This window comes from Lepisosteus oculatus, chromosome 1 (genome assembly GCF_040954835.1).
Source record: "Lepisosteus oculatus isolate fLepOcu1 chromosome 1, fLepOcu1.hap2, whole genome shotgun sequence".
Taxonomy (NCBI): domain Eukaryota; kingdom Metazoa; phylum Chordata; class Actinopteri; order Semionotiformes; family Lepisosteidae; genus Lepisosteus; species Lepisosteus oculatus.
In genome coordinates, this window is record NC_090696.1 from 16,460,955 (window position 1) to 16,473,443 (window position 12,489).

The following is a 12,489-nucleotide window of genomic DNA, read 5'->3' on the forward strand; positions in this document are numbered from 1 at the left end:
GATAGCATGTTAAGCATACAAGGGGCTATTGCTGTTAGGTTTTTAAGTACCTGAGTTCAGAACCACATGAGCCTTTCACAGGAAGAAACGGAAATGTCTGCATTAATTACGCCTTTTCTATGGTTCTCATGCCGAGACCAGAAATTAAAGGTTTTCTCTGCCTGTAATATACTGTACAGTATGGCTCATTCAGTTAGTAAAACAGATAGTGCGTCTCGTCTAAAATCTTTTGATCTTTTTTGTTTCGGCTTCTGGTTTTCACAGGGGGTTGCGCTCTCCAGCACGGCCCGGACCTCGCCGCGTAAAAAGACGGCAGCAAGGGGCGCAGTGGCCGCGTCTCCATGGAGCGGAGAGCGTAATGGCTCACTCCAGAAACCCCAGGGCCTGCAGCCCCGAGCCAGGCAGGTACGTCACCAGGACTGCAGGGACTCTGACAGCCGCAGCGAAAGAAAGCCCACCAGAGACCACCAGTGCATCCTGCTCAGTGCCAGACCGGGCTCTGAGCGCTCTTCAGAAACAGTCTACCAACCAAGTCCGCTGATACCACAGTCTCTGCAGCATGCGCGCACGTGCTGTGCCTAATTACAGGTGCATGTACAGTAGTATTGCATTCATTTAGGTTAATTCCTAAGCATGCACTGCTGCCTACGGTGCACCCCTTTCTTAATGGGGTCTTTTTTGATTAGGCCAATTAAAGAGGTTGTTAAGAGGTACCTACAGTAACTGCCTTTACTGCCAACCTGCCTTCCGCCTTCCAGCATGCGCTACTGCTGTTACCTGCGTAAGTTACCAAAGGCTAAAGGAGCTTATTTGCACAGTTCCCGTGTATTATTTTTTATGGGGTTTCATTAAGTATGTAGTTTTTATTTGCTAGATGATTACATACTGTATAGTGAAGTTCTTAACTTGCATCTGCAAGTTCTGTATTGTATAACAGAAAAATTTTAAAGATTAAATCTTTTAAATCTCGGTCAGAACAGCAACCACGCGTCAGTAACAGTTCACAACCCCTGTATCTCGGGAGTCTTTTTTCCTTTACCCAGTGTACAGTACTTCCAGGGCTGGGTTTGTATCTTGCAGTCCGTGGTCGAGTTGAAACATTCGTCTAATCATGCTTGTGACAGCAGTGTGTCCTTCAGAACGCGAGTGTTTTAATTCAGTAAGAGAGAGTGTTTTTCCTGTTTGTGGAAGTGATGTTTTAATTAAGGATATCACAATTAATCCTTTGTTAATGAATCCTCTTAATACTTTTATGCATTGAACAACAAAGCCTACGTGCCGAATGTGTGTGACATGTTGTATCACCAAACTGATTTACAAACTAAATTGGATTTCGGGTAAAGAGGATTTTCCCATAAATTTAAAAACAAAGAGCAAGTGTGTCTTAAAGTATTACTTTATTTTCTCATAAATCAGTGTTGGTAAGCATAATCTGCAGTATGTCAATGTAATCTATAGAAATGAAAAGTGTACTGAGTGTGTTGGGAGATTTCTGTTACATCCTTAATACTACAGGTTCTTGAGAAAGCAAGGGAAAGCCTCAGGCTACCCATTAAAATGTAATAAAGCTCTCCATTCCCTGTATGATCCACATATGAATGTAATTATGTAACAACCTTTGAACTTAGCTTTGAATGTTAAATTGTCTGTTTTGCTTTGTAGAAAGTGGAGCACTAACCTTATGTTATTAAAAGTTGTTAGTTAACATTTACTGTATGTTGCTTATGATAGAGTCTGGGCCCTACTCTTCAGATAGAGGGTGACCTGTAGAACAGGCTGGGGCTCCGAGTTTGGTGACCCCTGTGTTATGTATGCTTGTGTAGAAGTGTAACATTGAATCAAATGCTTTAGAGCAATACATTGGAGCAAATTCATTTTGAAAAATAATTGTATTTGCCAATTGACAAAATTGTGTATTTTTGTATCGACAGTATATGTCTTGATGAGCTACGGGGTGGGTGTTCTGATGCTGTGGTTTTGAGATAGAAATTGAGCACCTAGGATACAGAAGGATTTGCTCTGTGTGAAAGTGGCATTCAGTAATCCAAAAAAAGAAAATAATCATTCAGCATTTAACGTTTTTTTTTAGCATTTAACATGCTGTGACATTTAGATTTTGCAGAGGGCTCTTCCTTGCCTCCCTCCTGTCAGCAGCTGTGAGAGTTTCATGCCCTGTGATCCCTGGAAAAAGAGCCTAAGTCTGGCAGCTGACCTAAGTGCTGTTTTCCCCTCTGATTTATTTGCTTTTTTGGCAATTTTAGCCTGTGCTCCAGTAAGGTCTACAGCCGGAGACACTCTGTTTTTCCATCCTTAAGCTGTACCCTTGGCCTAGCTGTCTTTTCTGACTGGAGCGACGTTTTTAAAATTGGAAGGCGGGAGGGCACAGACCTGCCCTGTTCACTGTGGTGTGGAGAGAAAATCCTGGGAGTCTGAGTAAAGACATGCGTGAGTTTACTCAGACCACTGCTAGGTCCAGGCTGGAGTAATGCAATTACATTGCTGTCCAGTGAGCAACACACCAAGCTCAGTTTATTTTATAGTTTAAAACATTAGCGTAGGTAGAGTAAAATATGTTTTACTGATTGTATTTATAGAGTGCCTTTCATTCCAAAGAATCCTAAAATGCATTACAGTATGTGTAGGATGTGGGGATATTAATCTACCACTTAAGGGCAGAACATTCACATCACTGTAAATCAGGTGGAGAAGATGTTTCCCCAGCTGAAGGTTTCTTGTCTTTCTAAGCATTAAAAACGGAATATTCTGTAGAGCTATACATATGTGAATGTCGTTAGAAATGTGTGATTTCAAACAATCCCGGAAAGCTTGTTTCCATAAAGTAAATGCGTGGACTGACGGGATGTTGGGCTAACTGGCTGTGTATTACAAAGTCAGGGTAAAACTTTGAGGTGAATGTAGTTTGTTTTAATATGAACAGTAAGTCAGAAACCACCTTCAAATAATGAAGTTAAAGCAGGTAGGTGAGTACAGTACACGCTGATTTACTAATAGGGAAAGAAGTGTCCTAGTGAAAGATAATGACTGCCTTTTCCCCCCAAAACTCTGCAGGTTCTCTCTGAACTCTTTGCACAGAGGTGCCCAGCTGCAGCCCTGGAGACTTTCTAGGTTGGTTTGCATCGACAGCACCTGAAGAACTGGGAATTGCTGTTAAATTAGTCCGGTGAAATGAGCTGATCTAGGTTGTTAAGAGCTGAGCATAGCAACCCGAGAGTCTTGCTACTGTATAAAGTGTGTACATTTATAAAACACGGAGACCGCGTCTGGTGTGTACTTACACAGTAAAAGTCGTCTTCCATGTGCTCAGGCTGATGGCTGGGTTCAGGAACCGGTGGCAGGCACACTTCAGCTCTTTTGTGTATGGAGTTGGCGAGGTCATCTTTTCTTCCTTTGCATTGGTTTGTCCTGGTGTAGCCCGTAGTTCTGTGCTTGCTGTGATCTGCCCGTAGCTTGTATCTTGATCACCCAAGCTCCTAGAAATGCTAGGGATTCACCCTAAAATTAAGTCATACATTTCCTGTTCATTATTAAGCTGTAAATTACCTTGAAGAAAGATGCACTGTGGAGTATAATTGGAACATTACTTCTAATGTTACAGTAGTAGTTTTTTGCCAATGGATCAAAAACATTTAATTTTTAAGCCACTTTTCTATGTGGTCACTAACTTTATAAAATAAGTGAACTCAGATGCATCCGTTTTTTTTTTCTTGTTTAACCTTCATGCTCAAATGTCCTTTTTTAAGAGAGAAGTAGGTTCTTTGTATATATAGTCAATGCTGGCTCTTTCCTGCTGTTAATTCTGCACAGTGGTCTTTAAGATGTTCCTCTGCGAAGATGGCCTTAAATGAGTTTGTCTATATACACTGTGGCAAGCACAGCTTGCGTCTGTGCCACCCTCTCTCTCTTGATTCTTCGTCCTCTGGGAGGCTGTGATGTTACAGGCTGTGGCTGAGATCACCTGTGTGCTTAGATGTGCCTGGCTAGTTGGGAACCATGCTTTGTACACTACCACACCTGGAAACTGCAAAAATCCAGTTGTTTTTCAGAAATAGTTTTGAATGGGATTTCAAGTTTGCTATTCTCAGGCTCTCTCTTTTTAAGGGCAGTGGTCCATTTTGGTTTACATCGCTAGCTTATTGAAATGGAATTGGTCTTGTCATTCCTCCTTGATTCAAACCTTATTTCCAGAAAAATGAAAACTGCATCTTATTTCCATTGCTTTTTAATTTGCTTTCTTATTCCGTTTCATTTTCCCTTTGGATGCATGAAGGTTAGGAAGAGGTAACCCCTTCTATTACTTTTCTACATGCGTCAAACTGGGCCCCTGAGCAAGACCCTTAACCCCAACTGCTCCAGGAGCGCCGTATAAATGGCTGACCCTGCTCCTCTGACCCCAAGCTTCTCTCTCCCTGTCTGTGTGTCTCATGGAGAGCAAGTTGGGGTCTGCGAAAAGACAAATTCCTAATACAAGAAATTGTATATGGCCAATAAAGTGATATATTTATCTAACTGCGTATGCTTAGTAAAATGTAGTGTTGAGTACAATAAGTTTTTCACCTTGTGAAAAGTCTTAAAGTAAAGACTCTCAAACTCTTAAGACTAAGTGATGTCTGTCTTAGTTGCCATATTCCTCACAACCAGTCTGTGTGAATCAACGGACCAGAAAAATATGCTGCCTTTGCTTTGCTTTAACCACGGTGTTGTTCCGAGCTGGGGAAGGAGCAGACTAAATTCCCACACGGGCCTCATCCCTTCTGCGTCACTGTGCCACCTCATCTCCCAGGGGGAGTCTTTGCTGCTAATTTAATCCTCACCAAAAGAGATTCGGGCAGCCAGCTTCCTCCTGCTGTAGAGCTCATTAGAGTCAAGCCCCTAACGAGCGCACGCCAGCACTCTTGGCACCTAACCCCTAAGAAAGAGAGTGTTGATTGCTAAAATCCAAAGTGTTTGCCCCCGGTATGGCAGTCTTAGCGAGAGACTGGAGAAGAGGTTACAGGCTACTTGAACACTGTGAATTTACAGATGCGATTTCAGGAACTTGTGAAGGTCCCTGTACATCCGTAAGAGTCACAATCTTCCTTGTCCATGCATTTACTTTTTTTTGTTGTTGATTTATTTGGCAAGTACAGTATTTTTATCCAAATAAGCCTGCATAAAGCAATCACAGTACAAGAATCTACAACCAAATAAATAACATGCATGCAAGCTAACACAACACGTCAAGTGATGCAACAAAGCTAATTTTACAACATAACATTGAAATAAGTACTAGAACAATGCAATGTAGAGAGTGAACAAATAAACATCCAGGTAATCTGATTAAGTCAGTAAAAAAGGTGGGTAGATTTTAAGTAGATTACACTTAATTATTTAGGAATTAATTATTCTTGTTTTTTCAGCTCAGGCAATAATTAAAATTAATTGATAAAATATACATATAAATAATAAATTTCATTCAGCAAAAACAAACAAATTACAAAGTAATTAAATCACAATATCTGGTTTATTGACAAACATAGTTATAAATCCCTTAGGTGCAAATGTTTGATTTAACATGAGAAAAGAATAAATGTGCAGTGGTCAGTATTGGAAGTTAGGTAGAAAAGTCTTCAAATATGAAAGAATGTGCTCTTACAGTAGTTCCAGTAGCTGGGTATTTTAACATTTCATAAAGGGGGCATTTAGTTTTTTCTTCAGATAGTTTGTGTTTACAGTATATAAACTTATTTAACTGTTAAAAAAATGACAAGCTCTCTCTGTATAAGTTTAAAAAAAATTATGGATGGGGATCCGGGTTCATAGTGCTTAGAAAATGTTTTAACAAAAGCAACTTTTACAAAATTAGTAAACTGTGGATTAATACATACATTTTGTTTTTTATTGTACAAGTTCTTTCAAAGTAATGCCTCTTGTCTTTCACAATGTTTCATAATAAAATGTGTGGCTTGAGATACAGAAATATCAACATAAATGTCAAGTTGTTGCATAAAGACAAAGAGTCTCATGCTGTGTTGTTACATTTTTTCATCTGGCTACTTTGAAGTAGCAGTGCAGTGGGGATCATGCAAGACATTTTAAAGTGGGTTAAAAAAGTATATAAAATGTGTAGAGAAACTCTTGCTATGCACATAGCTAGGTTCCTGACAGTTTGGTTTGAGAGTGCAGGCATGTCTAGTGGAGGTCAGGCTTCTGTCCTAAGTGTGGTCTGGGGCTGGTGTGGTCCTTTTCAAGCTCTAAAAGAAACAACTCTAACAAATGTCATTGCAAGTGTTTGTACCAGTTCACTCTTAATGTTTTTCGCTTTTTCAGCAGTAGGGTCAATCAAGAAATGAAGGCTTTGCTATCTCGTTCAGACAATGCATCTGTTCTGCTGAAGTGCGTTGCATAAAGGAGCTGTAAAACAAAGGCTGAGCTAATAAGGTTCTGGTGTCAGTCGGTGTCCTGTGTTTAGAACAGTAGGCCCAAGGCTGCCTCAGCCGTGCTCGAGGTGACTGTGTCTCGCTTGTACTCATCCCACTGTGATCACAAAGGATTTGTAGACCTCTCTGTAGGCGTTGCGCAGAAGCACGTAAGGGAAACAGCTCTCCAGCATGTCTTGGGTTAAAAAGGGCGATTCCTCGACAATCTGAAAATCACACAGAATTTGAATTCAGTTGAGTTCTGTTCGATATGTGTTTGTATTTTAGTGACTTCTTTTGGAAAAAAAAACACAGAAGGGGTTTCCTTCTGTATATTTTCCTTTTGTGAGTTACATGTAAATAATGCATTAATTTCAAGCAGGATTGCTGTCTAGTTGCTGAGAATTCCTCAAAAATTTTTTCCTGATACAAGTACCACGTATACCATGTGCAGGTTACTGTACATGTTAGTTTACTTTCTTGTACTGTAGCAGGATGAAGTCACCTGCTGGGTGAATGATAACTGTATACAGTAAGTTATTACTATCCTGGCAAAGCTGAATTTTTAAAGTTTTAAAAATGAAACGTTGACTTTGTGATTTTGAAGTGCCAGACTTTTGCACAACTTTTGTTCTGTGAAGGCCACACTGGCAGAGACACTGGCATTAAAAATAAGACTGGGCTTTCTCTCACCAAGTGCAGCAGGAGGTAGATGGAATCCCTGTTTTTGCTCTCAGTCCTCTCCACATTCTGCCCCAGCTGTAGCAGAGTGGATGATGCCACCTGAAGAGGAATTTGGTTTGGCCGTTAAGCAGATGAAGTACTGGGAGGCGTGCCAGTCGCCATGCTCACATGAGAAAGCACCATTTGACCTCTCCAAGGTTTGACAAATATTCTTATTCATGAATAGACTTCTTTCATAGATTGAAAGTGAACACACCTTTGAAACTACCCTTAAATTAACTAATAGGGGTCAGAGTCAGAGACCCATTGGTGTGTTCTTAGAAAAAAATGTATTAATTTCTGTGTTTGTTTCATCTACTGCAAAGCCCTAATACACTGCTTCCTGCGGCACACCTGCATGAAGAGACCTTGACCCTACACCATATCTGATAAGGCAATCCATGAAGAAGTGCAAGTCTGTCTATGCAATTAGTTATGAATGTTAGCTATTGACCAGAGCAGGACGCATAGCGCTTGACTGTGATCTGTACTTCTCAAGCACAGCCTTTACCAGATTCAACCCTATAACAATGTGATGCATACAGACTGGCATTCCCATGTTAGTTCTGAGAATGAGAAACTGTCCAAACCCTCTGAAATACAGACAGTCATAACAGTTATCCACGCACTAGCATTGTAATTTATTATTTAGTGACGTCTGTACCCTGTTTGTTTTAGCTGAGAATTATTAATTGCTCTAATATCTTAAACGGAGCAAATGAGGTTTGTGCTTTAATTTGCTGCACATGAATCTGGATATTCTAATGTAAACAGACGTCCCTCCTCCCCACCTTTGGCTTTAAGCAGTGTAAATAGCCTTGTACAGGCAAAAAGACGAGCTGGTCTCACAAGCAGAACCTTTCTGGCTATATTAAGAAACAGAATTTCATAGTAATCAATTTTAATCTGACTTCACAGTACAGTATATCAACTAGAAAAGAGAAATCCCTATTTATAGCTAAATTGCTGGTCTTGCTATTTAAGCTTTGAATATGAACCTTTGTTTTTAAGACCATCCTTAAGAGCATACTGTAGGAATTCTTTTGAAGAGCTGCGGTTTATAAACACATTATTTTCACCAAAAACAGCAGTAAATAAAACACGATTGCAGCCAAATGATTTCTAGAAATATTTTCAAACAAATATTTTTTACGGTGATTTGTATTTTCTCTATGAAGAAAACTGATCTTTAGTACCCAAAACTGGCATTTTGTTGTTGCCAAAAAAGATTAAAAATAAAACATTTCTTATCTTAGGTATTTCCTAAAGAGGCCAGATACATGTGGCTGGGTCTAGATATTATTTAAGAAAATCTACATCATTGTTGTTTTGCAGCGAAACCTCATGTTCTCGAAATCGATGTTCTCAGGGCACACAGAGCCTTTCCTCGCCCAGGTCTAATCGTCAGCAGCTCTTCTGAATGTCCATTTAAAGGCCTCAGCTTCAACACGGTAATGCCATTATACAGTACCTATTAACTGCTGGTTTAGCAGTCCCATTTAGTAACTTTTCATCATAACCTTTAAAATGTTTGAGTATGAGTGAAAATAATGAATATACAGTAATTGCTGTCAACCAAACACTTCCCCTGATCTAATTTGAGATGACTTATTTTTTTGGGACCTGTTACCCACCAGCAGGAATTCCTTCAGGTGCTCCTCTATGTTCTTGTTCAGGTTGGTGAACATGGCCGCAGCTAGCTGGTTGATGGCCGTGGCCAGGCAGTGGATGTTGTTGTGGTGCCCTGAGGGAGATAAGAGAATGTGTCTCAGACTACATCATTTGAGACTCTAGCCAAGTGGTTGGAAAACACCAGGCTAGCAGCCAATACCAACTGTATTTTCTGTGTGGCAGAGCTATATATCTCCTTTGAGAAAAGCATAAAAGAAACGGGCCTGGCAATAACTCATTCTCATGATGCACAATATTTTAAGTCGGGTGGGGGGGAGCACAGCTGATGTTGGAAAAGTGTTGCTGCTGTGTGACCCGGTTTAGGATGCTGGGATTAGTTTGGGTCATTGGTTTGAAAAAGGAAATGTATCTGAGTACAGCTGAGAGAGACTGAAACTCTCCCAGCACAGACAGGAGAGACACCAGGATGTTTCTCCTCCTGATAATCTGTGATTTGATTTTTCTGATTAAACTCCTGAAAGGAACAGATGAGGGAGATAAGACAAGTTCCACGACTTGAACTTCATGCTGAGATCGGAAATAGGGACTAGGCCCGGGTTTTGAAGTACAGAAATCTTCTGCATGATTGATAATGAAGTGCTTATATTTACAGTATGGTGGGTCTGTGGAATAGGCTGCCAAGTCTGATGGTGCTGGAGCAGATAGATGACAATATCTAAATAAGTTCAGTGTTTTTTGGATATGATGTCTAAAGAAAAATAAGTTTCTTGAATCAGTTACCTTGCCTAGAGTGGGACAAGTAGAGTGAGGTGAATGACCCAGTCCCCCCCCTTAGTCTGTCTGATATGGTGCACAAGCAGAGGAAGCACTTCACCATGGTGAGGCGGACACCATGACCAATTCTGCATGTGCCGCAGTGTGACCATGCACAAGGCCACAGCAGAGGTATGCTGAAGTTTTACATTGAAGTGGTACAACATCCTGTCTCGTTCCTTCAGGTGCACTCACTCATAGTTCCCACTTGTACTTCCCACAGTACATGCTGAACCTTTCCTGCACAGGACATTGTCATTGGTGTTCTGCACCTGGTAATATCTGTTGATTGTTCTCCAGGGCTCTACTATGCTGTGACTGGAAACGTTAATATCTGGAACCCTAAGGAATTGATGCACCTTAGCCCCTTCAAAATTTTAGATTTATTCTGAGTTAAGAACACGCAGTGGAGCAGTTTTCTGGAATGCTGCCCTTGTGCATTTCCTTGTTTACCTTGTGTCTTTTAAAAGCCATAATAAAATTCCTGTCAGACATGACGAAGCAGAAGCCATTGATTAATGTCTGGTGGTTGCACATGGTATTTCCTATGCATGAAGTAAGTCTGTCAAACTGACAGATGAGTAGCCTTATCTAAACGGGTCACAGAGAGTAACGCGACTGCCTCTCTGAGTGGTTGTGTTCACTGCCTGTGGGCTGGCCTGCTGGTGACTGGAAGTTGGCGATTGTGTGTTTCTCCCTGCATGCCAGGGAGTGGGTTGGCAGCCTCACCTCCATATTCACGGCTGTAGTAGGAATTCGGGTCAAAGGCCAGGACTGGCAGTGACACAGCAACGTACACCAGGAGCAGACAGGCTAGTTTATACTCCTCATCTGTAGAGGAGTTGTCTGTGGAGGGAAAACAGGGAGCAGGGATCTGAACAACAGCTGGGTTATAACCATCACAGACCACTTCATAGAGGGGAAAAGGTCTTTTCTTTAATTTTCCTGAGGTAAACATGTGCTCCTGTCTGTAAATAGACATCATAGTACAGCTGGATTCTCACTCCTGAGAATCACTTCTGTAATCTTTGTTTCCATAGTATACAATCTGTCATCCAATTTATTTTTCATTCATTTTGTTTATTAGGAAGTGATGCAGTCTTTCCTCTAAATAGGAAAACTACTGGTGTTCAGGATTTTAGGAATCATAGGAGATCACTTAAAAATACAACAGACAAGTGTAATATTTGCTCTGGCAAAAAAAGTGTTAGACTTTTTACCCATGCAGCTTCTCTTAGGAGTTACAACTTTGTTCAAGTCTTTAATCATAGTTGATAGATTTATTTCTGCCTGTGAATCCACATTCAATCAGTACAACCCCACATAATATAGTTAAGTGTGCAATATTAGGCCTCTGTATATTTCTGGCCTCTTTATTCTTATCTTAAAAGTTTGCATCTTGCTTAACTAGCACTTAAAGGTTCAAGAAGGCAATTGCACATAAAAACCTTACATGGGGGTGTGCAGTACTGTAGAGTATGTGGCATTTCAGAATGTGTTTGATTCTATAAGGTGGTGATGGACTACACTATATAATGTGTATTGAACAGTGTTTGCCTCATCTGCTAAATCAGCAAATGCTTTTGCATAGAGCTCAGACTGAGCACTTACTGTATGGGTCAAATATCACCAGCTGAAGCCTGGAATTTATATAACTGACTGTTACTCAGATTTGACTAGTGAAGGTTAACAGTTGGCTAAATGCATTCAGGGGCTAAGTAGGCATGGAATGGACATGGGTGGGACACAGCAGTCAGTCTCTTGCAGTCAGTGATAAAACACTGCTGAGTTCAAAGCATGAGAAAACGGTTAGCAGTTCTCTAGTGAGGGAGTACAAGTACAAGTACAAGGTCTTGGCTGAGATTAATTTCACAGAAATCTTTTGGGAATGACATGCCATCCTCAGTCACCTGAAAAATTTGTGGACCACAATTGGTTGGGTGACCATAAAAATCAGAAAGTAGTGGCTTCCAGTTGGCCCCCGTGCCTCTGATATGTGCTGCACCAGAGCGAGTAGGGAGTGAGAAAGTAACTGATTGATAAGCCTGGGGTCATCTTGAGTGTGAGTTTCCTTGGGATAGATTTTTTTGGGTATGAGCGAGTGACTTTTGTATTCTGATGACAATAAGCAGAGAGAGACATTCAAGAAATATTGCTAAAGCTTGGAGACAGCTTGGGTTTTGTATTCTGACTTACATATGCTCTGCGTATATACAGTAAACCCCTTTTTTAAGTCATGGATATGATTGTGTGTCTGTTTTCTTTAGACCTGCCTATAAAAAGGGACCTGTTTTTCACAACTCCTGTGCTGTTTTAGGGGTCATTACAAATTAAAAGGGTAACTTTCCTTAAAATTTCTACAAGAGCCTTTAACTTTACAATGTTTAAAACTTTAAAGTTAACACTTTAACAAGAGAAATTAGATAAATCCCACAAACTGAGGACATAATCCAAGGAATTGCGCAGAAATTAAAAGACAAGAAGGTGAAAAGAGGTGATTGGGCAGCTCACCTGTGCGCATGCTGGCCAGGGCGCTGACAAGAGCAGGATCGATGTCGCAGGGCACGCCAGAAGCAGTAGCCAGTTCAAACACACTGAGGGTCACCTGCGCCAGTGCAAACAGAGCGTTGCTGTTGGACATCTTAGATAGTCTTAAAAGTGGTGAAATGTGGTCTTACAACTTCTGTACAGCTGTGATTATTTGAACAAACGATGGGCGTCTGGAAAAGAGCCCAAAAAACACACTGCACTGGACATACTGAATGGCTTGAGGCCCATACCTCTGTGTCTTATGGCAGGACAAAAAAACTACCTTGATGTCAGTATCCGGAGAGACAAAATCCCTCAAGCACTCAATGGGACCCATGAGGAAGGGGCAGTGCTTGTGCATCACCTGAGGACAAAC

General features: G+C 40.9%; 1 protein-coding gene and 1 long non-coding RNA gene across 2 annotated transcripts in view; one reads left to right on the forward strand and one right to left on the reverse strand.

Annotated features, from left to right (window-relative positions):
• Window positions 1–12,489, forward strand: part of LOC138224420 (uncharacterized) — a 60,765-nt gene that overhangs the window by 20,844 nt on the left and 27,432 nt on the right. Inside the window, exon 2 of the long non-coding RNA XR_011182909.1 lies at window positions 265–405. This is a non-coding gene — a long non-coding RNA (uncharacterized lncRNA). The remainder of the gene's footprint in view (window positions 1–264; window positions 406–12,489) is intronic.
• The window catches only part of nckap1l (NCK associated protein 1 like), a 30,243-nt gene continuing 23,256 nt past the window's right edge, over window positions 5,503–12,489 (reverse strand). The window contains exons 26-31 of the mRNA XM_069181502.1: window positions 12,397–12,477; window positions 12,096–12,189; window positions 10,314–10,430; window positions 8,774–8,883; window positions 7,110–7,199; window positions 5,503–6,643 (exon numbers count right to left, since the gene is read on the reverse strand). Coding sequence (XP_069037603.1) covers window positions 6,527–6,643; window positions 7,110–7,199; window positions 8,774–8,883; window positions 10,314–10,430; window positions 12,096–12,189; window positions 12,397–12,477 — 609 coding nt within the window. The 3' untranslated portion in view covers window positions 5,503–6,526. The remainder of the gene's footprint in view (window positions 6,644–7,109; window positions 7,200–8,773; window positions 8,884–10,313; window positions 10,431–12,095; window positions 12,190–12,396; window positions 12,478–12,489) is intronic.